The 19,849-nt window shown below is 45.9% G+C and overlaps 1 protein-coding gene across 2 annotated transcripts in view; it reads right to left on the bottom strand.

Moving 5' to 3' along the window:
• Positions 1–1,721: 1,721 nt before the first annotated feature.
• The window catches only part of TSPAN32 (tetraspanin 32), a 37,522-nt gene continuing 19,394 nt past the window's right edge, over positions 1,722–19,849 (bottom strand). The window contains exons 5-9 of one of the 2 annotated variants that reach the window (XM_005499245.4): positions 15,069–15,170; positions 13,396–13,488; positions 11,742–11,825; positions 9,499–9,590; positions 1,722–2,166 (exon numbers count right to left, since the gene is read on the bottom strand). In XM_005499245.4, the coding sequence (XP_005499302.2) occupies positions 2,112–2,166; positions 9,499–9,590; positions 11,742–11,825; positions 13,396–13,488; positions 15,069–15,170 (426 nt within the window). In that variant the 3' untranslated portion in view covers positions 1,722–2,111. Of the gene's footprint in view, positions 2,167–7,319; positions 9,591–11,741; positions 11,826–13,395; positions 13,489–15,068; positions 15,171–19,849 lie in introns of those variants that run through there. The other variant, XM_065065186.1, reaches the window with a different exon arrangement.

Below are 19,849 nucleotides of genomic sequence, written 5' to 3'. Positions count from 1 at the left end.
TGTCAGTGGTTCAAGTAAGTCTCACATGATGGCTCAGAAAGTTTGGTTAAATTTTAATAAAAAAAAAAGCTCCGCAAAAGCATGATGAAATTTCCCAGTCGTTTAGGCAAAACCCACTTTAGCCCACTTGCTCCTCCCTAGAAATATAAATTGCTTTCACTTCGTGTTATGCTTCCAGCAAGCTCATTCACTTCTTCTAGGGGCAAGATAGTAGGTCACATAATCAGAGCATAAGAGGGCTTCTGGTAAAATCAGTGGCCGGCAGCGCCAGCCAAGGTCGGAACCTCTCTGTGCTAAATATGAACTGAGCACCTGCCTGCAGTGTCACATATGGAAACCTGCCCTCTTCTGCCCGGGCACTTCCCTCCAGTGAAACCGTTTCAGGGAACAGCTTCTGAGCCAGACATTTTCACTCTTGATGGAGTCTTCCCTGCCATGCATTCCATAAGCAGGAATTAGCTGTTACCTTAGCACACATTTTCTACACATTTATGCTGAAAATGAGTCATCTTGGCATCTTGGTTCAAAATCATCCCATTGCACTCAGGGATGAGCTGGTCCAGGGCTCCGGCATTTTAATCAGACCCTTCTTTGCCCCCTAGTAACAGCCCACAACACTCTGCAGCAGCGGGGACAGGAGATGAATAGAAGTTGGCCCTGGTCCTCAATTACTTATGCTGAGTACGTCTCTGATTGAGGGCTTGCCATGGATGCATAAACCCTTTGTCTCTAAGCCACATTCATTCATCCAGCCTTACCAATGAAGCCAGAGGTTTATGAGACTATTTATGCATGTAACTGCCATCCCAAATTATCAGTATGACCCATCTGCTTACAGCAATAACCGTAATCCTGTGTGGCTCCTGCTCATCAATCCAGAGGATAATGGCAGGATCCTAAAGCTGCTCACTTACTACCTCATGGCACCCCACAACATCTTTTTTTTCTGCACCTTCATCCTTTCCAACTATAGATATTAAAACAAAAATACCCTCCCACCAGACAAATGAAGAGGTTGAAGGTAGGAGGCTACATGAACCAAGGAGCTGCTTGTGCGCTTCGGTGGCTCCTTCCAGAAAAATTCTCAGAGGTGCCGCTTGGTGAGTCTGTGTGAGGGAGAGGAAGGAACCAGCTGCAAACTGGTCTGATAAGGTCTTGAGCACCAGCTAGGAGGGAAAATTACTCTGAAATCAACTTTTGTGCACTGAAGAGCAGGCAGTCCCAGCTGCAATCACGGCCACAAAGTTGGCATTGAAACTGCTTCTAAGGAGCTCAGGATTGCTTTTTTCTTTTTTTTTTTTTTTTTTTGTCACTCTAGATTTCTCTAGATTTTCTTTCCTTTCTGCCTTTTTAATTTTCTTTTATGTTGAAAAGTGAAGGAAAATGGAAAATGAGAAATAAAACGTTTTCATACCCTCCAAAAATTGTATTAGCAAATGATCTGGTTTGGAGCCAACACAGTCCCATTTCTGGGACCCTCTTTCAGGCTGTGTTGGAGCATGTGCTGCCCAGGGCTCAGGTACAGGGCTCTGGCAGGGGGAGCAGGAACACAGCCCCGCTGTCTCCTACATCAAGAAGCTCCCAGTTAACAGATGAAAGCCTACTGGGTCTAAATTCAGTTCACCCATCTCGCTGTACCAACAAAGTCCTCTCCAAAACTTGGTAGTGGAAAAGGATATAAAGCTTTGTCCTTCTTTTTTTTTTTTTTTAAAACGCAGCTCAACTGGGTCCATTTGAAAAATTTGACCTTATTGTAGAGAAAGAAAAAAAAAAAAACACACCACTGTGGCACAGTGTCAAGATAACTTACGGTTTCCCAAGATTACATATAGATTTCAGATGTTGTATATCCATTTGTCATGCTGTACTTCTTGCTGTACAGTCCATAAAATATCAGAGCTGCATTTCAAAGACTCTCAGTGGCTTTATCAGCTCTTTATAAAATGCTGCTGTATAAATAAGTAAAACTAATTTGCACAAATTCAGTCTGTGTATCGGTGTCACATGCCGGTATCGAGTGTAAGTACTATGAATAGGGCTGATGACTTCCCTCTTTAGAAGACGGGCTTGGTTGGAGTGCTCAGCAGTGCATTCTGCTAAGGCACAGTCGTTTATAGAGCAGCCAGCTGCAGGCAGGTCTGTGATGTAGTCTCAAGCCTTGCATCACTGAAAGAAAAAAGTAAAAAAAAAAAAGAAAAAAAAGAAAAAATAAAATACCCCAAATACCACACCCCTGCCCTGGAGCTGCCATTTGAATTTGCTTTGGCAATGGGGTTTGCAGGCAGAGCAAAGCAGCAGAGAGGGGAGGCACATGCAATGTTTTTCCGCTTTCTGCTGGGCTTGGGGTCGTTTCTTCTTTGAAAAGGGCTTGGTTGTTTCTTTTCTTGTGGACCTGTTTATAAAAGTCAGTATCATGCTTGTGGTTTCTGGCGTCACTGACATCTACGGGTATGAGTCACCAGGGTCCGTTAGAGCAGATGCGACTGGAGCTGCCTCCCAGCCCCAGGGTCAGCGAGCAGCCCCTACCAGCAGCACCCAGTTCCCATGGCTTCCAGCCTGCTTCTCCCAGGGAGGTGCCCACCAGCCTTCCAATATCTCCACCTTAAAAAACCTTGTGTTTTATAAAAAGCGATGGAGGCAGATGAGGGTAGAGAACTGACCCACATCCTGCCTGGTACTCGTGCCTGGAGAGCTGGCACCCAGAGTGTGAAAAAATTAGCACCAAGGTAGGCTCTACTCACCCAACACCCAGGCTCTGGGTGATTTGGGGGAGTAGATGGGGGTCTCTTGTCTACTGAGAACCATGGGATGGCCACTGATGTGGTATTGTGACTGCACGGCTTGAATTTGTGTGGCAATAACCCTGACCTCCTCACAGCCAGTGCAAAAATGATGGACAAATTGTAGTAATAAAATGCATATGATTTTGCAGGTGAGGTCTTATTTAGCTTTTAACCACCGCTTCCTATTTTCTGTGGCAAATATGACAGAAATAGGCTGGATTTCCAATGTACTTATGATGATATTAAAAAACCAAACCAAAACAAAAAAAACAACAGCAGCATCACCAAAAATCTTTAAATAGGGCATTTTGGAGGCGCATGAAAAGAAGGTCAGAAATCCATCCTGCAGGAGACTAATAGTCCCAGAACACAGAAGAGTAACTTCCTAGGCAGCCAACACCACGCAATACTGTTTTTCAAGGCAGAGACCTAAGCAAGGGCAACCTGCAGGGCAAGAACTGGCCTATGGCAGTGGGAAGGTGAAGCTCCATCACCCTAGGACACACCAGTCTGCACACCTGGAGAGCCAGCCAGTGCTTTCATTTTGAGTAATTTAAACTAATACTAAGAATCTCAATCACGTGTCTAAGAGGACAGTTTTTCACTGTCTCCATGGGAGCAGCTCGTGCCTCCTCATCCGAAAACCCCTGTGCCTGGCTCTGCAAATTCAGCCAAAGTGTCGCGATAGCCTGGGGGTCATGTTTGCCTTGCAGAATTCAGAGGGGAGTTGTGGCAAGCAGAGACCTGTAGCTGTGCCTGAAGTTTCTGTTTCTAATAAACTCAACAAATGGTTCCCATCTGTGCTGTCTGTCTCTCTGCCATCTTTAAATATTTATATCAATGTATCTATGGTGATGGGTCAGGTTATATAAGGAGGAGGAGGAAGAGGGGGGCAGTGGGGAAGAACAGCATCAGCTCACACTGGAGCTACGGCAAACCTGAGTGGGTTTCCCCACTCCACACAGGCTCTCCCTCTTCACTGCTCACCAGCCCAGAAAGTGAACACTCATTTTTCTCAGAGCATCAGAGAGGGCTGAACCACAGCTGGGTTTGGCTGTGCTTTGCAAGATGCCATGTGGGAGAGCAAGAGCCCAGCCCATTGATGCAGAGAGCTGCCATTGTATAATCAATGTATAATTCATTAGTAAGTGAATAAAGACTGGAATAGCTTATTGCTGATGTAACGAGGCTAAAAAGAAAGCGAGCATGATCATAAGCAAGCTGGTGCACACGGGGGTTAAACAATAGCAATTAGTGATGCTAAGAGGAGAGAGGGGGGATTTTGCTGTGGGACAACATAAACAACCCAGCTAGCCGGCTGCCAGCGAATCCAGGGAGGGCGATGCAGGGATATGTATCTGCCTGGCAAAAAAGCTGAGAAGGACCTTTCCTTTCCGCTTGCTGGAGTCTAAGGGAATAGCATCTGGCAGACAGGAGAGTGTTAGCTGTGGGTGGGCATCTCAGGGCTTGGCTGAAAGCGTTTCTCCCAAGATGTGCCGATTCCTCGCAAGTTGAGTGACCACCTTGTGTCTCTTCCAGATAAAGAGATTTTTTTTTTTTTTCTCATGATCTTCCTGGCTGGGGTAGATATGTAGCTTGCCTCCAGGCATCGATTTGTTTGACAGACCCCCAAGATGCCAGATGACTAAAGACAGCACTGGGTTTGTGCTGGGAGTGGGAGAGATGGCATGATGGGGAGCAGAGCAGCCTCACCATCAGGCCTGTGACTGGTCATGGGTTTGGCAGCGATGGCTGAAAGCTGCAAAACACGCATGGCCTGTGTTTTTCCAAAACAGTCTCTGAGGCTGTAGTCTCTTCACTTCCACGCTCTCCCTCACTGTCCCACCCCTGTAATGGCTCCCAGCAGACAACGTTGATCTTCGCTGCTGGTTGCTCAGCCTCCCAGAAGAGGAATTATGCAGTTAAGAAAAAAAATCCTTTTCACCCCAGTATAGCATTTTACTAAAAGAGAGAACTGCAATGACACTTCATGTGAAAATTGCAGGGTGTGTGTCATCTGATTGTGTATTCAAAGCAGCTTCAGACCTTACCTGCCTTCAGCTGTGCTGGTGGAGATCTGCATGGAGCACCTACCACCTCTGACTGCATTTCTAGAGGAGAATTATAGCCAGCTGCTTTTGCAAATGCTTGCTTCTGCACCTGGTTAAAAAATAATATGTCTATCAACTATTTTATATGTCTGCAGCTCAGAAATGCAGCTCTGCCTTGGCAGGAGGTTCCTTACCACCCCAGCACTGCAAAGATCTATCTGATTTTGCCAATTCCTAAGGTTTTGGAAGGACTTGGTCAGCACTATCTCCCTCCTTTAGGATCTTGCTGCAAGCATGACTCGGAGTTGCACAGCAAAGGGGCTGTGGCATGAGGAAGTTGTGTTTTGATGGCAGTGGGAACTTGCAGACACACAGTCAACAGGGCAGGAAATAACAAAACGTTTTGGAGCCAAGCCAGCACACCAAAACGCTGAGATTCCCACTCTGCTCACAACTGAATCCCTCTAGAGAAACAGTAAATTGCTTATCCTGTGCTTTCTACAACTTGTCTGAGTTCCTCAGGTTTTTCCCAGGTACTGAAGAACCCAGTCTGCAGAAACCTTGAGCATCCTTGGCTGCTGTGCAAAGCTGCACCCTGCTCACCTGCAATTCTGCATAAGCAGGACATTGAAACAGTGGTATCTGCTGCCATCGGAGCAGGTGCTGGTAACTCTGCCCTAGTTCATAAACAAGCTGTAGTCACACAACCCATGGGCACGCCGGGGCCCCACGTGAGGCCTCGGGGGAAATTAATGCTCTTGCTGGCAGGACCCAAGTGGTGCGTGGGCAGCGAATGATGAAGAGCAGCACAAAAGGCTTCTTGTCACTGCCACTGGCTGATGCTCTTGAACCCTGTAGGTAATCGCCTGGCCTCAGGCTGCTCCCGCTTCTTGTGTCTTTGGATAGGACTTGGGGTTTGTCTAAAATCAAAGGAAAAGCATAACTCACGAGCACAAGCTAACTCATATCCATAGAGAGATCAAACTGCAATTGCCCAGTTGACCTCAGTGGAACTAATAGATAATTGTTGGAGCTTAAATGACAACAAAATGGAGCCAATTCACAATTAAATACTTAACTTTGCACCTTTGGTCTCAATTTTTTTTTTCCCTCCTACATAAATAGTGATTTCTTTCCTACTAGTTTGAGTGCTGATATGCTTATAACAACCAGCTTCCGCTTCTGCAAGCCCAGGGAAGGCTCACTGGCTCTGCAGGTGTTTCCTAGCCTGGCTGCCAGCTTTGCATCCCTACTATTCAGCTCTGTGCTCTTATCCCAACAGAATCTCTCTCTTGCTCTTTCAACAACAAGTAAATCTCAGCAGCGCTTACAAATATGTTCCTGGGGTTTTGCTCTGGTTACACAAGAGCTGTAATTTACCCATAGCGAGCAGCAAAGTAGAGACTAGTAAGTGCAAACTGCAGAACAGCAATTTTTTGTTGGCACGGGTGTAAAAAACCTCTCATGACAGACACCTACCTCTCAGCTTCCATCCTGGGCACTGCCATTTCTATGACTGCAAACATAAAGGTAACACTACACTTTTTTGCAACAGGTTTCTAAAATTTGAGGAGTCAGAGGTATCTGCTTTCCTGTTCTTGAAAATGACAGCATTGCGGGCAGCAGGATCCCACAGCATGAGCCCTGCTAGAGGACAATGTCTGGCTGGGCATCACTCTGCCACCCAGTCATTCAGGCTGCTGCTCCTTGCAGGGGAACTCCAGCAGTGGGTGAAATGGGAATAAAGATCATGAGATAGCCAGTGCGTACATACGGAACAAGTCTGGGTTTTTTTGTTTGTTTTCTTTAATTATAGTTTGTTGGAGTATTTTGAAAGAAAGAAAACTACCTTAACCCCACAGTTGGCTATCAGAGGAATGAAGGGGCTTCTGGCTCCCTGGGACAAGAAATTGCACAATGTTTCCAATCTGCTGCTTATTGGGAAGAAGAAATTACCACTCTCCAGATGTATTATCCCTTTGTGAGATTATTTGGTGCAGGTCATGTTCTTATCCCTGCCACCCCAACAACAGAAATCATTACAGAGGTGTGAAAACAGGAGCTATGCACACCTGCACAGCCAGTGCTGGAAAGGCACCTGCTGCTTCTGGTGAAGTTGCAGTGATCACAAGCGGTTCAAGGGAAATGAGACCCTGGGGGAGGGGGATATAACACACTTTCAGGTTTCTTTATCATATGTACACTACTCCTGTCCCTAATCATCCCTTTCCATTAAAAATTGACCTGGGAAGGAGGAGCACCCAAAGCTTTAGCAGTCCTGGTGGTGAGGCTTTAACAGAGATCTTTTCTACCTGACTTTAAAGTTTATGAGGCTTAACCAGGTGACCCACACTGATATACCCTCCACTCATTTGCTCAGTCTCCAGTGTTTTTTTACATGGTAGAACACTATCAGTTGTCCTGCCAACACAGAGCTGTGGGCAAAACTTAACTACCTAGTGCTTAAAAAGTGAAACACTAGAGATTTATTTCATATAAACACTCCAGTCTTTATTGCTTACGTCTGTCCTCAAGTTTGTTTTTTTTCCTGCCCCTGCTTGCATTACTCCTCACAAGGTACATGCGTGCTCTGCCAGCAGCTGGCCAAGGGTAGGATGAGGCTGATGAGTGGCTCCTTTTCCTCCAAAGGATCAACACCATCTTCTCCCTCTTGGGTGCTGCTGGGCTAGGTGACCACCAGCTGCCCAGGGAATATCTCTTCCCAGCACATGAAGGATTACTGCAGGCTTTCCATGACACAAACCTCCAAGCAATGCAGGCAGCCTCATGCATGGCAGAAAAAGAGAAGGAATGATGGCCTTTTGCAAGGAATTCATCTTTATTGAAGCAACCATGAGTCACATGAGCTGCCAGCTGGCCTGAGGAATAACAATAGCAGTGACCTGGACAACAGCAGCTGGAGCTCACAATGGAGATTGTTTATCTCCAGAGAGCAATATACTTTATAGTACATATATTTACAAAAATGAATCTTTCCCTACTGCTAGAAAGCAGGTATGTTGGCAAGTGTATATCACCACTAAATCCCTGCAAGACTGAGGCATGTTGGTGACTGCCAGGAGGTAGCTTGAGTAACACTTGGAGCAGCCTGAATTTGATTCTGCTTCCAGCAAAGTCAATGGTGAAGCTCCACTGGTCCCAAGGGAGAGGGATTGGGAGCAATAGCGCTTTCCCCTTCCTCAACACAGTTCTTTCCAATGCAAGATATTTGCAGCCATGTTAAAATGCTAACCAAGACAGGGAAGGTGCTGTAGGCTATACTGCTGTTCTTGTACATGAAGCAAGCCCACAGCTGAGTACTAGGAACAGTCCCTGAACATCAGTATGGGGGTTTCCACGTTCATCTTAATAAACAGCTGCTACTTACTGTTTTTCACGTCTAAAAGCCACAATGATGGAGAGGGGTGAGAGCTGGTTCTGGTTCAACAGACATTTCACATAGCCATATAGATGACAGCAGGTGCTAAATCTGTTGCAGTGATGGGTTTCAGCTCAGAAGTCGCTCTGCCTCCTTGCAATGAGGGCAAAGCACACCAGAGAGCTGTTGTTTGAGCTAGATGGAGAGAGGAGTTCTTCAGCTGACTGAGGCTTTTTAGATTTCTGTTTGTTATTGATAAGGTGATGTAAAGAGGACGAGTAGTTGGATGTTGTATTGTTTGACTTGGCTGGAGATCAGTCCTATTCTCTTACAGATTTAAACTTCGGTCCTGTGTGTATGAGTGATATCAAAGTCCTTTTGTGCTGCACAGCAGCACAGTGGGTTAGTAAAGCTAGATAAACACAGAGCTAAGGCTGGAAGTTGAACAAGCTCCTATGAAATCAGTGTGGTATCATGGCCTCGGAGGCTGACTAAATCCTAAGAATTAATAATTAATAGTGTATTGCATTAGCAAGGAGGAGTAACAGAGGGGATATGACCTTCTGCTGGTCATTTGTTTAAAAGCTCGTGCACTGATCTTTTTTCTGATCTCTATCAAAAACGATATAAATCTGTCAATATTTGAAAATGGCGGAAAAACAGTCGATGGTCATTGGATGCCTACATACTCAAGCATGATCAGAAACATGCCCAAAGTCAATCATTATGAGTGTCCAAGCTAGGAGAGCGCATTTCCCATCAGAAATGGCACACTTTGTGTCTTTGTACTTGCTGATAGCACAAGATTGGTCCTGGGCTGTGATCTAAAGCCATCTTCCTAGTAACATGGCATCTTTGGGGGTCACGGGGAACTACTTAGATGACAGTGCAGGAGAAGTTTGGTTTAATGCTGCGATTTTTAGTAGGCTTTTCTCTCTGATTTTTTTTTCTTTTTCCCCAAGGGGCTGTTTGTGTCCTGCTTACAGAGCTACAGCATCTGTGTCCCCTAGTGAGGGGCTCTGTCCCTCTGAGCCCAGGTGCATGTCTCAGTCCTTGCCCATTTTTGGCAAGATGTGGGACTCCTCCTCCACAGAGCATTGTCCACCCCGACCAGCTCAGAAATGCACGACAGCCAGTAGTGCAGGAAGGGGAAACGCGTGACGTACGTCCCACTGTCTGCCCCCACACAACACCTTCCCAGGGGACTTTGTGGGTGACTTCAGACTTCTTCCTGTGCCAAGAGCTGGCTCTACCTGGTAGGGATGCCCAGGCAGTGGCTTTCTACCTTTCTCGCAGGATGTATTTGCCTTTACGGTCCAGGTTGTTGCTGAAGTGGATGGAAAACCAGAGGAATGAAGTCAGAATCATCCCATAAACCTAAAAGGAAATAAATTAGACAGGCACACAATTAAATGCTGAACTGATCACGATGCTCCGTCTGTGCAAATAAGCAATCATAAAAGCTCCCTGTTAGTCTACTTGGCACTTCTGAATTTACGTATCAGGATGTTACTTTTTTCTTAAAACAGAGCTGTTTTTCAGTAAAACCGTGAACACCAATTCCAACATGGGAGAAAAAAACCCACAGCATGTGGTTAAAACATCTGATTGGAATTAACATAGTACGGCTCAAACCCGGTCCTAAAAATACCAAGAAACAAGATGAAACCAGGAAATTCAGATTTCAAATTCCTGGCACAAAAACATTCCCCTATGTGAACAAACATATCCCTCTCCTAATAGCCTATTGCAGAAATAACATAGGGAGAAAACAAAACAAAACAAACCTCATGTATTGTTTGGAGTCAAAAAAACCCAACAAAACAAAAAGCCCTAACAAAACCCAAACCCCACCCCAGGCATTTGCATGGTAGTGAATGCAGAGGACAGTATCCTTCCTCTGTATTGGGATATTTTGCCTGGTATCACAAATCAGGATTTACACAGGCAACATATCAAAGGTAAGGCTACTGTGGGAAGGATAATGAGGGCTGCAACAACGTGCTCTTTCCTAAGAGCCTGTCTTAACATGCAAGCGCCTTTGCCTGTGGCTTGATCTGGGGACATGTGTGCATTGTTGGCCAAGGGACAGTGACATCAGAGCAGCTATAGCCCTCGTCGTGCACTTCCTTTGCACCCTGCCATCACAATAGTGAACTGTGCAGCTAGATTTCCTCTCACAGACACTTCAAAAGACAGCCACCTTATCTGGCTATAGCATCAAGCTGTGAAGAAAAGATATAGATAATAAAAATGCTCCCAATTTTTTCTGTATATAGCTGCAATGATATTCCTCCTATACCTGAGAAAAATCAGAAGGTGACACCACATGACTTTACATTTGTAGCCTCATAGCAATGCCTGATGGTTTTCCCAATTTACTACTGGCAGTATAAAATACAGTATTGTTAGTTCCTTTGGGTTTTGTTTAGATGGACAAAAGTCTTCTAACCCATAATTTTGCCAAGGCAGACAAGAGTAATAAAACAATCTCCAATTACACAGTCAGGAAAGGCAACCCCGGCTGGGGAGCAGCATGTAGATATCACAGCAGACCAAACCTCCCTTCATGGTGAAAAAACGAGATTCCTGGTGTGCAGTCTTTTCTGGCATGCTCCACCACATGCACAGGGCCCTTGTGTAGAGGTAATTACAGTTATATACCTCTGCCAAGTAGTGGGTGGGCATACAAGCAGGCTCGTTTTAATTAGTGGTACTCTCCAGCTCTGAAGAGACAGTCTCCACACAGCCACGGAGCCCCGTCACCACAGGACATGCCCTTCTTGCAGCATTTCATTTTTTCTTTTCTTTTCCCCAAAATAAGACTCATAAATTGAACACAGATCCTTTCTACAGAAGCCATTTTCCAAAGATGATCCTATCCTGCCTCTGCAAGGTCCCAATACAGCACCTGGGAGCCCAGACAGCAGCCTGCTCCTTACGTTATTCACCCATCCACTGCCCGAGATGCACCTGTATGAGGTTCGTTAGTACTCCTTAGTAGGATGAGACCTTCCCTTTCTGCACAGCTCTCCAGCTGGTGCTCATTGGCTTTCAAGGCCTTGCAGCCCCAGCCACACAAAGCGACTTCAGGCAGCTGGTGAGCGCTCGGCAAGGGGAGGCAGCAAGTGTCCTGAAAGATTTTCCTGCATCTCCTTTTCCACAATTGCTGCTGGCTTCCTACCTGATCTGCAAGCCCTGTTCCAGGTGACACAGCCTCTCACTTGCAGGAGATGTGCAGGCAAGTCTGGGCAGGTGAAATGCAAATGCTGCTGCCATGCCTAGTTTGGGCAGAAAAACTGTGCAACAAGCCTATTCCTGCAAGAAAACCCCTATGGCCATTAGCCTAGCCGAGACAGGTCCTGGGTCTTTCTTAATTTCTGTGGTGGCATCCACCACCACTTGTTTCTCTGCTGCCAGTCTCTAAAATAATCTGAAATCTTAGCTTCTGGGTGCTAATTTAGGATATGCCTCCCCTACTGGAGCCTGTCCCTTCGGGCCGAAACGCACAGGAACAGACATAGCTACCATGAAGCCGATGGTGACACCCAGGAGTGTGGAGATGAAGTCCATGTGCTTCCTCAGGAAGTCTCTGATCTCTTGCAGGCAGTCCTGGGAGGAGAGAGACACCCCTTGCAACACAGCAGCAGCAAAGTGGGGGGTTTTGTCCCCCCAACAGCACTGGCCACCACCCCAGATAGAAAGGGAAGCAAGAGGGGGATGCAGCATTGCACAGCTGGGCTCCTCCGTGGGCCACTCTCCTTTCTGCTGCTTGCTGCAACTTGGGAAGACAAACATCTGTGGTATATTTTCTGTTTCTACAATATGCCTACAATTTTCTTGGTATGATGCTCTTTGGACTGTGGTGGCCATGTAGGTACACAGGTAAGCATGGTCATGCATAAGCTTTTTGTTTCCACTCAGTGGAAAATGGAAAGAGGGCAATGAAAAGACGGAAAAGCAGAGCACATCGTAATGCTAAATACATTCTCCAAAGATACTAATGAACAGCTCAATTTCACAAGGTGTCTCAAGCATTAATATACATTAGCCTTAAGCATGCCAGCAGCCCCAGGGAAATCCAGGAGGTGTTAGCCAAGAGAGCCATTTAAAAAATGCAAGAGCATGCCCTTGATGAAGTGCTTTTCAGAGCGAGGTAAGAGTGCTCAAAGCCAGAGAGTGAATGTATTACAGTTACCAAACTGCGGTTCCCCAGGTTGCAAAATGCATCCTCCCACCCATGTCCCCAGCTTGCAACTGGAGGAAATGCAAACCATTAGCAGGGGGGCAGGGGGGGAACAGAGCCACCCATACAGTACCCAGTTTTGCTCTGCTCTCCCTTCCTGTTCTTTGAGACAAACTCGACCCTTCTTTGAGATGTGGCATTCCCAGAGGCAGTGCTTTGCAACACTGCCCTGTGGGCAGACGCGTGCCTGCGCATCATGACGTTCTGTTAGCACTTGACATATTCACCTAACAACATTTTTGTATAGCTAAAGCAACATACTTCAGCTGATTTGGCTACTCTGGTGGAAGAAAAATAATCATATAATATATTTGCTCAGACGGTATGAAGTCTGCATTACAGCCTCAGCACAGAGGTAGTCTCATACTGGTGGCTTCTCTGTCAGCCTTGCTGGGATACTGCAAAGAGGAGGAATGAAGTATACTTGATGAAGCTACTGCTGGGCATCATCATCTTGCTTCATGAGTTTCTCATTTTAATGCCTATTTAATGCCCTGGAAAAAAGGAATTACAGCAAATTCCACATTTGCTGCTAGTGGAACCCTTTTTAAGCCTCAGAAACTAGTGTTATGTGGAAAAGTCCAACAGCTTTTTGAGCTCAGACACATGGCTCTGATATCTCACGCTCTGTGCACGCACAGGAGATGAGGAGGAAGCTGGAGAGAAGCGACAGGCTGCAAACTCAAGCATTTTGAAGGCTTTCTAAGGCTGTGAATGTAAGAGCATCTGCAGGTCTGAGACCCGCTGATCCACCAAGGCTCCTCCAGCAGGTGAGATGCCTCCTTATTGAAACAACAAAACAAACCCCAACACTTAGCAACCCCAAACCACAAAAAAAGCCACAACTCCCATTAACACATAAACACCAGTGAGGTTTTAACAGATAGCAAGTAGCAGTAAAACCCCAGTGTGGGGTGGAAGAAATCTTTCCCTTACCTGTCCTGCACTGCGTATCTGGCCGGATGGGCATGTCTTGTGCTCAACGTTGGTCGTGTCCCCAAATGGAGAGTGCTTCCCACAGCACAGGAACTGGAAGAGAGGGAGAGGCCTGCCAGCCGCCCACTGGGGCTCTTGCCTTGCTGCCACTGCTGGCCATGGGCCACCCTTCCTCCCTGCTGGCCTAGCCAGAGCTGCATAACCAGGGCTGCAAAGGGTGAAACACGTAGGTATGCAAGCAACAGCTGCAGCAATGGAGGTTAAATTCAGAGGAGAGGTTTGAATCTGGCCTCAAACTTGCCCGTGTTCCTTCAGGACTGCTGCCTTGGGCTGGGGCCTTGACCTCCCTTCATGGTCACACCACGTCTCACAGAGGCTGGAAAACCCAGGGATGCACAGAGTCATGTTTTGAGTGCTTGTTACGGGCTGGGAGAGGTCCCCAGCAACAGCCACTGTGGAGCTGGTTTCCTATAACCAAGGTCAATTGGCCAGCTTGGAGCTCTAGCAGAATGGGAAAAGAAATAGGAGTAGAAGGGCTGTTTCTCCATCAATGAAAGTGATGAACATAAGCAACCAAGGAAGTTGGGTTTCATGCCTGGTTCTCCTTGCCAAGGGAGACTCTGGGTGTGCTTCTCCATAAACCTGCAGAGCAAGGACCACCATGCCTGGTCATGCCCCTAAGGGCCACCACCATTGTTGCAATGAGAAACATTTGCCCTTTTCCGTGTTTTGAGAAACACAGATGAAAGCAGCTTCGGAAAGTACTTGTTACGATGTCTTAAGAAAACACAGAATGATAAAGGGAGTTGTGTGGGAGGTGTCTGGAAACATGCAAGTGGAGCTGGCCTTCCCATCCAGCCCTGCTGTGTGCCATGAACTCACTACCCAAACAGGGCCTGCTGCGCAAGGAGATGCAGCTCCTTCACACAGCGGGGACTTGGGAGTTTCTTACTGCAGGGGACATCCTCACTCATCTCCTGTGGCTTTGAGGGCAAGCATCCTCCCTGTGCTCTGGGCAACCACCCTTGCACACCTGCTAAGCTACAGAGAAGTCCCCTGTGCCAACAGCATCCTGGGTGGTGTTTTTTGGGAGCTTGCTAGCAGTCTCCAGCTTTGCAAGAGTCCACATAGCCTCCAGTACTCCTCAGCCACAGGGTCAAGGGTAAACAGAAATAACCGAGTTCACATCTGCTGGACAATGTGGAATTCCCTCCCTCTCTCTACCTGACCAGGAACACCAGAGAGGTGTAACTCCACTTTCTCATACTACAGACAGGGAGCATGGCAGAGAGTCTGCTAAGGCAGACAATATACAGGGTGTTTCAAAAAGATGGACCTGATTTCAAAGCAGTAGTGATTTCAAATTTGGTCCATCTCTTTGAAACCCCCTGTATATATCAGCTACAGTGTGGAAGCTTTGAAGATCTTGCACCAGAGTGATGCTCAGGTAGGTCACACTTTTTTCCTGTTGATAATCTGGTTGGTTAAACCTGGGAAAGGAAGAGTAGGAAGGGAAAAGCAGACTTTACAGTGGGCTGGAGGAGTCAGTTCCCAAAGGAAAATGGCACTGCAGCATCCACAAGGCAGAGCACAGGCGTCAGCCCCAGCCTGCTGAAACCACCAGGAAGATTCCCCAGGGCAAGGCTTTCTGTTAAGGCTGAAAGACAACTTACTGCTTCATGGATGGCAGTCAGCTCGTGCCTCCTGAAGCTGGAGGAGTTCCTCCTCACCTCCTCGTACACAAAATCATACACATCCATCATGCTGTCTTCCACCTGCGATGAAAGCAGAAATCTGTATGTGTAAAACACTGACTGTGGTCACCTTTGAAGGGAAATATGCTCCTCTTGCATCACCTGAAAAGGTCTCCCAGGTATAGGAAGACAAGTAGTGCAGCTATTAAATGATTACCACGCAGCAGTGTACAACCCACCACACACCAAAGGGCATCTCCAGCATGGCAAGTCCCATGAGAGAGGCTGCAATGCTGCACGTGTACCACTGTCTGCTACGTGTGGACCCTTCGGAATCATGTCAGGATCTCACCAGCTGATGGCTGGAGCTTTTGGTCGGTTTTTGATTTAGGGTCAGAGTGTCTCCTGGTGCCTGTGACTGTTGTGTCTCCAGGTCTCTCTCCTGGACAGGGAGGACACTGTCTCCCTTTCCTGATTGGGGGCTGTGAGGACAGGCACACATGACTGTGAGATGCTAAAACTAAAAGGTGAGAGGACCTCAGATGTCTGGCTTTATCCCACTGACAGAGGAGTTCCTCTGAATAGAGCCAAAAAAATAATGGAGTGATTCAGTGGTGAATCAGACACTAAATATTTACCAAATGTGTGAGAACTCCCAGCTTGACAAATCCCAGCCAACTCCCACTTGGGTTTCAAAGGAAAAAATATATGACAATTGCCTTCAGTGCCTAGAGTCAAAACCTTATTTCTCCCTTTTGTTTTCCCTTGCTTCCTTGCCAGCACCCACCTTAGCAGGTCTGCAGGCAGCACTTGGCTTTCAGGAGGGAAAATCGATCTGTGAGACAGATGGAGTGGGTGGCTGCGTGGGGAGGGACGGGCACTCTGGGAGCAGAGCCATCTCTCAGCAGGGCTTTTCAGCTCAGTCTTAAGGGGTTGTGCTTGGAAATTACTCTAGGGGAGAAAAACCCCAATGCCGTGTGCTTGGGGGCGAAACCGGGGTCATTCGAGGTGATTACAGCCGTTACTGCAATATTGCTCTACCTCTCTGGCTGTCCAAAATGCAAGCAACTAACAGAAGCTGATAACCAGGGAGGGTAGAGAGGTAGGTTGAGAAGATTACTTGTATCCGACTCGGCCCTGTGCCACCAGCAACGGGGTTTAAAGGCTGACATTGGCAGATTTTCCACAGCTATCAACATGTCAAAGGAGTGGAGGGGCTTGGGGTTTTCTCTGGATTTATCTGCAGCAAAGCTTCTGCCGCTCGGGATGCTCCATCACCTGCCACAGAGCAATCAGTAGATGAGGCAGAAGCAACCCAGCTTTAACAAGAGATGTCTGATGACAGACAAGGCACAGATACTCTGAGACAAGGTTAAAATCCTCTGTAGCAATGTGCAGGGTGCTGAGCTACTCCACACAATTGAGAAGGCAGGATACTAATTTTGTCACCCCCGTGTACCAGAGTGCATTGAGCAGGGTGGGCGCAGCAGTAGGACAAGATCATCAGCAGACTTGTGCACCACCCTTGCCCTGAGAAAACCTGGAACTCCAATAAAAAGGAAAACAACCAAGCTTTCCTAACTACTTGTGGGACATGAATTAGCTTTCCAGTAGCACCAATTAAATAAAATGATTCAATAACAAGTGTCCATTTCCACTGAAGAATTGGATTAAGAATAACGACAAAAAATAATAATCTTTTGACCTCCTCTCATGGCCTTGTGTTGCTGAGGAAGGAAGGAAGAACAGAGCAGCCGTCTTCTTAACCTTTTGAACATCCCAGCTGTAGCCTCAGATCCAGGAATAAAAACTATTTTGTGTTGTGACAACATACATATGGATCTCACAAAATAATGGTTCTGCATGTGCAATTTTTGCCTTTTCATGTTTATAATTAGATTCAGGATGCTGGCCTTCACTCCAAAAGACCTGAATTTGGATGACTTAAAAAAAAAATTAAGAACGGGTTCAAGTTGCTAGGTTCAAGCAAGGGTCCAAGGGTTGAGAGCAGTACTGGACTTTAACTACTTCTAAAGGTCTACTGAACACAGGGCCAGGAAATGTTGGGATAGGTGCTTTTAAGCCCTCTGCCTTGCTTGGACACATGCCCCAAAGCTTCATGAAAACTGGCAAAAATGCTCCTTTGCAGGGAATTTGGGCCAGATCTGTCTGCTTACTTTACAACTATATTCAATTTAAACCAAGGCAAGATGAGACTTTTTCCAGTGATGTTTGATCTGCGAAGACCATCACAGGCTTCCTAGCAGCACAGCAGGTTCTGACCATGCCACCAGAACAAATTCACTGTGCAGGAAGGTCAATGATTATTTGGGTTTTGTCCTGATAATAAGCTTCAGGGCCCAACTGAAGCAGATATCCTCCTCAGCAGCTTCTTAGGTGGCCATGCAACACTAAGGACCCTGGTAGGATGGCACATGAGCTGCCCAGATGTTGGCAGCTGCATGAACTCACAAGACAATCTATTTGACCAGGATAGGTCCGGCCTGATGCAGTAGTGCACATTTGCACATTCCTCATTATTTTAGGTACCATGCAATGACATCGACCATTGCACCTAAGGCTGTTTGAAGGCAAGGAGTGGAAAGGAAAGAATGGAAGGAACAAGATTGCCATTACAAAGCTATGGCAGAAAATTATTCCAACTGTTGGAAACAATAAGGGAAGAAACCATGAATGGTGACCATATCATGGCCAGCTCACCTAGAGTGATGGTGACGATGATGAGGGTAATCTCCAGGTACATAATGACTAATAAAGATTACTTCAATTACACTCTCTTTCTGAGCTCATTTGTGAGCTGGATTCTCAGTTATTTACTGATTTTTTAAATTTTGTCAAGCAGTCTCCAAGAACTGAAAGCAAAAATGATTAAGCGTAAAATGTTTTATAGCAATAATTTCCTTTTATAATGCACGTCTGGGCAAGCCTAAGAGTACAATTTGCTGATTAATCATTCTCAGCATTTCTATCTAGCAATTATACCCAGCTATTACCTGAATATGCTATTCAAATCTTGGTAAGAGAATATCAAACTATAAAACCATTTTTAAAAGAGTGAATTGACTGTAGTTCCTCTACATAATCTTTCTGATTTTTTCTCAGATCATTTGATTTTGGAGAGGCAAAATTACTGTCTTCACACAATGTGGTGATCTGCTTTCAAAGATTACTGCAGAGGGCTTTCTCATTTAAATATTTCAAAGGTCAGTACAAAATAATAAATCTCAGTATTTATTACTGGGTGTTTGCTTCTGTGCAGGCAATTGTGCCACAAAACATACGAGAGGTCTGGTTTAACAAGGAGACATGCAGTAGCAAGAAAGATTACACTGAAAGACCATCATCTTTTCTGCCTGGAATGGGGTTGTGTTTATACTTAGAGCTGCAGCCAGGCTCTGAAGCACTGATCACACATGGCAGCATCTATCCAGCCCAAAATGGCATGCTAACTGATGCATGCCTAATGATGTAAAAAATAAAACCTGAAAGCATGAGACAAAGTCACCAGGTGGTTTCATGACCTGTCCTTATTTGCAACATCATATGACCTAGCAGATGTAAGTAATCCCTATATTTTCCTTTGATCTGGGACCTAACACAGTGAAGGGCTAGACTGCAGCACTATTTTGTGCCCTGTTCAGCAGATTGACACCACACACACCACTCACAGGCAACTTTCAGTCCATTGCCTCAAAATAATTTTATTTTTCTGTTTCTTACATCAGGTGTTGGAGGAAAAAAAAAATGAGGGTGCTTTCTCTCATGGTTAAGCAACAGGATGCCTTTTGAGTTTGAGTGCTTAGGCTGATAGTGTTAATAACATGCTTTAAGAAAACCGCAGCTGTGCCCCATTGCTTAACTCAGACAGTAGATAGCACATAATGGACCATACAGCTGGAGAAGAGGAAGTCTGCCTGGGCTTCTTTTTGAAAGGTCTTACACTCCCCCGAGACATTAGCATTATTATGGTCACAGTGGATTTTCCTGTTCCTAGTGACATGCTGTGGCCAATTGCTGGAGGAGTATGCCTGGATGAAGCTTTCCCTTGGAAGGAGACTGTGCCTGTGGTGCTTGTCAGTAAAAAAAAACCCAAGAGCTGAAGGTGAAGCATCAGCTGGGCTTTTGCTTAAGAAAAATCTCCAAGTTAAATGATATGGAGGTCACACCTTACAGTCTTTCTTTTCCTGGAAGATGCTGGGTGAAACGATCCAACTCTAAATTAGTCAAATAATTGCTGCCTCCCGTTTCTGTCTGCATTTCTTAACGAAACATTTATTTAGGGATGATATTGATGGCTTGTTGGATACAACAAATGGGAAAATCACCACAGAGATTGATGTGGCTGACTCCAGCTGACTCAATAGAGTAGCATTTTTCACTTAAAGTAAAAGAAATAAGGAATTTTGAGATTGTTTGTCATCCTCTATATCCTTTATCCCCCAAGAAGCAGAATTTATGGCTGCAGGAAGGCATTTACTCTAAGACATTAGCATCCTTGCCCTTGGCTATAAGAAACTAAAGCAAATTTCAGCCTTACCTCCTTCAAGAGGAAAACTGACTTAGGTTATTGACCAAGGATAATTTTTTCCTATAACTGGAAAACTCTTGACACAGCAGAGGAGGAAGGCAAGCATGGCAACCAGAAGGAGGATCCTCCCCTCCTGTGGCTCTCTGGGCCTTTGAGGTACCAAGCCCTGCACATGTGACACAGCCTCAGAAGAAACTGCAACCTCAGCACT

This window comes from Columba livia, chromosome 5, assembly GCF_036013475.1.
Source record: "Columba livia isolate bColLiv1 breed racing homer chromosome 5, bColLiv1.pat.W.v2, whole genome shotgun sequence".
NCBI classification, from domain to species: Eukaryota; Metazoa; Chordata; class Aves; order Columbiformes; family Columbidae; genus Columba; species Columba livia.
This window is presented reverse-complemented; position numbering and strand designations above follow the sequence as displayed.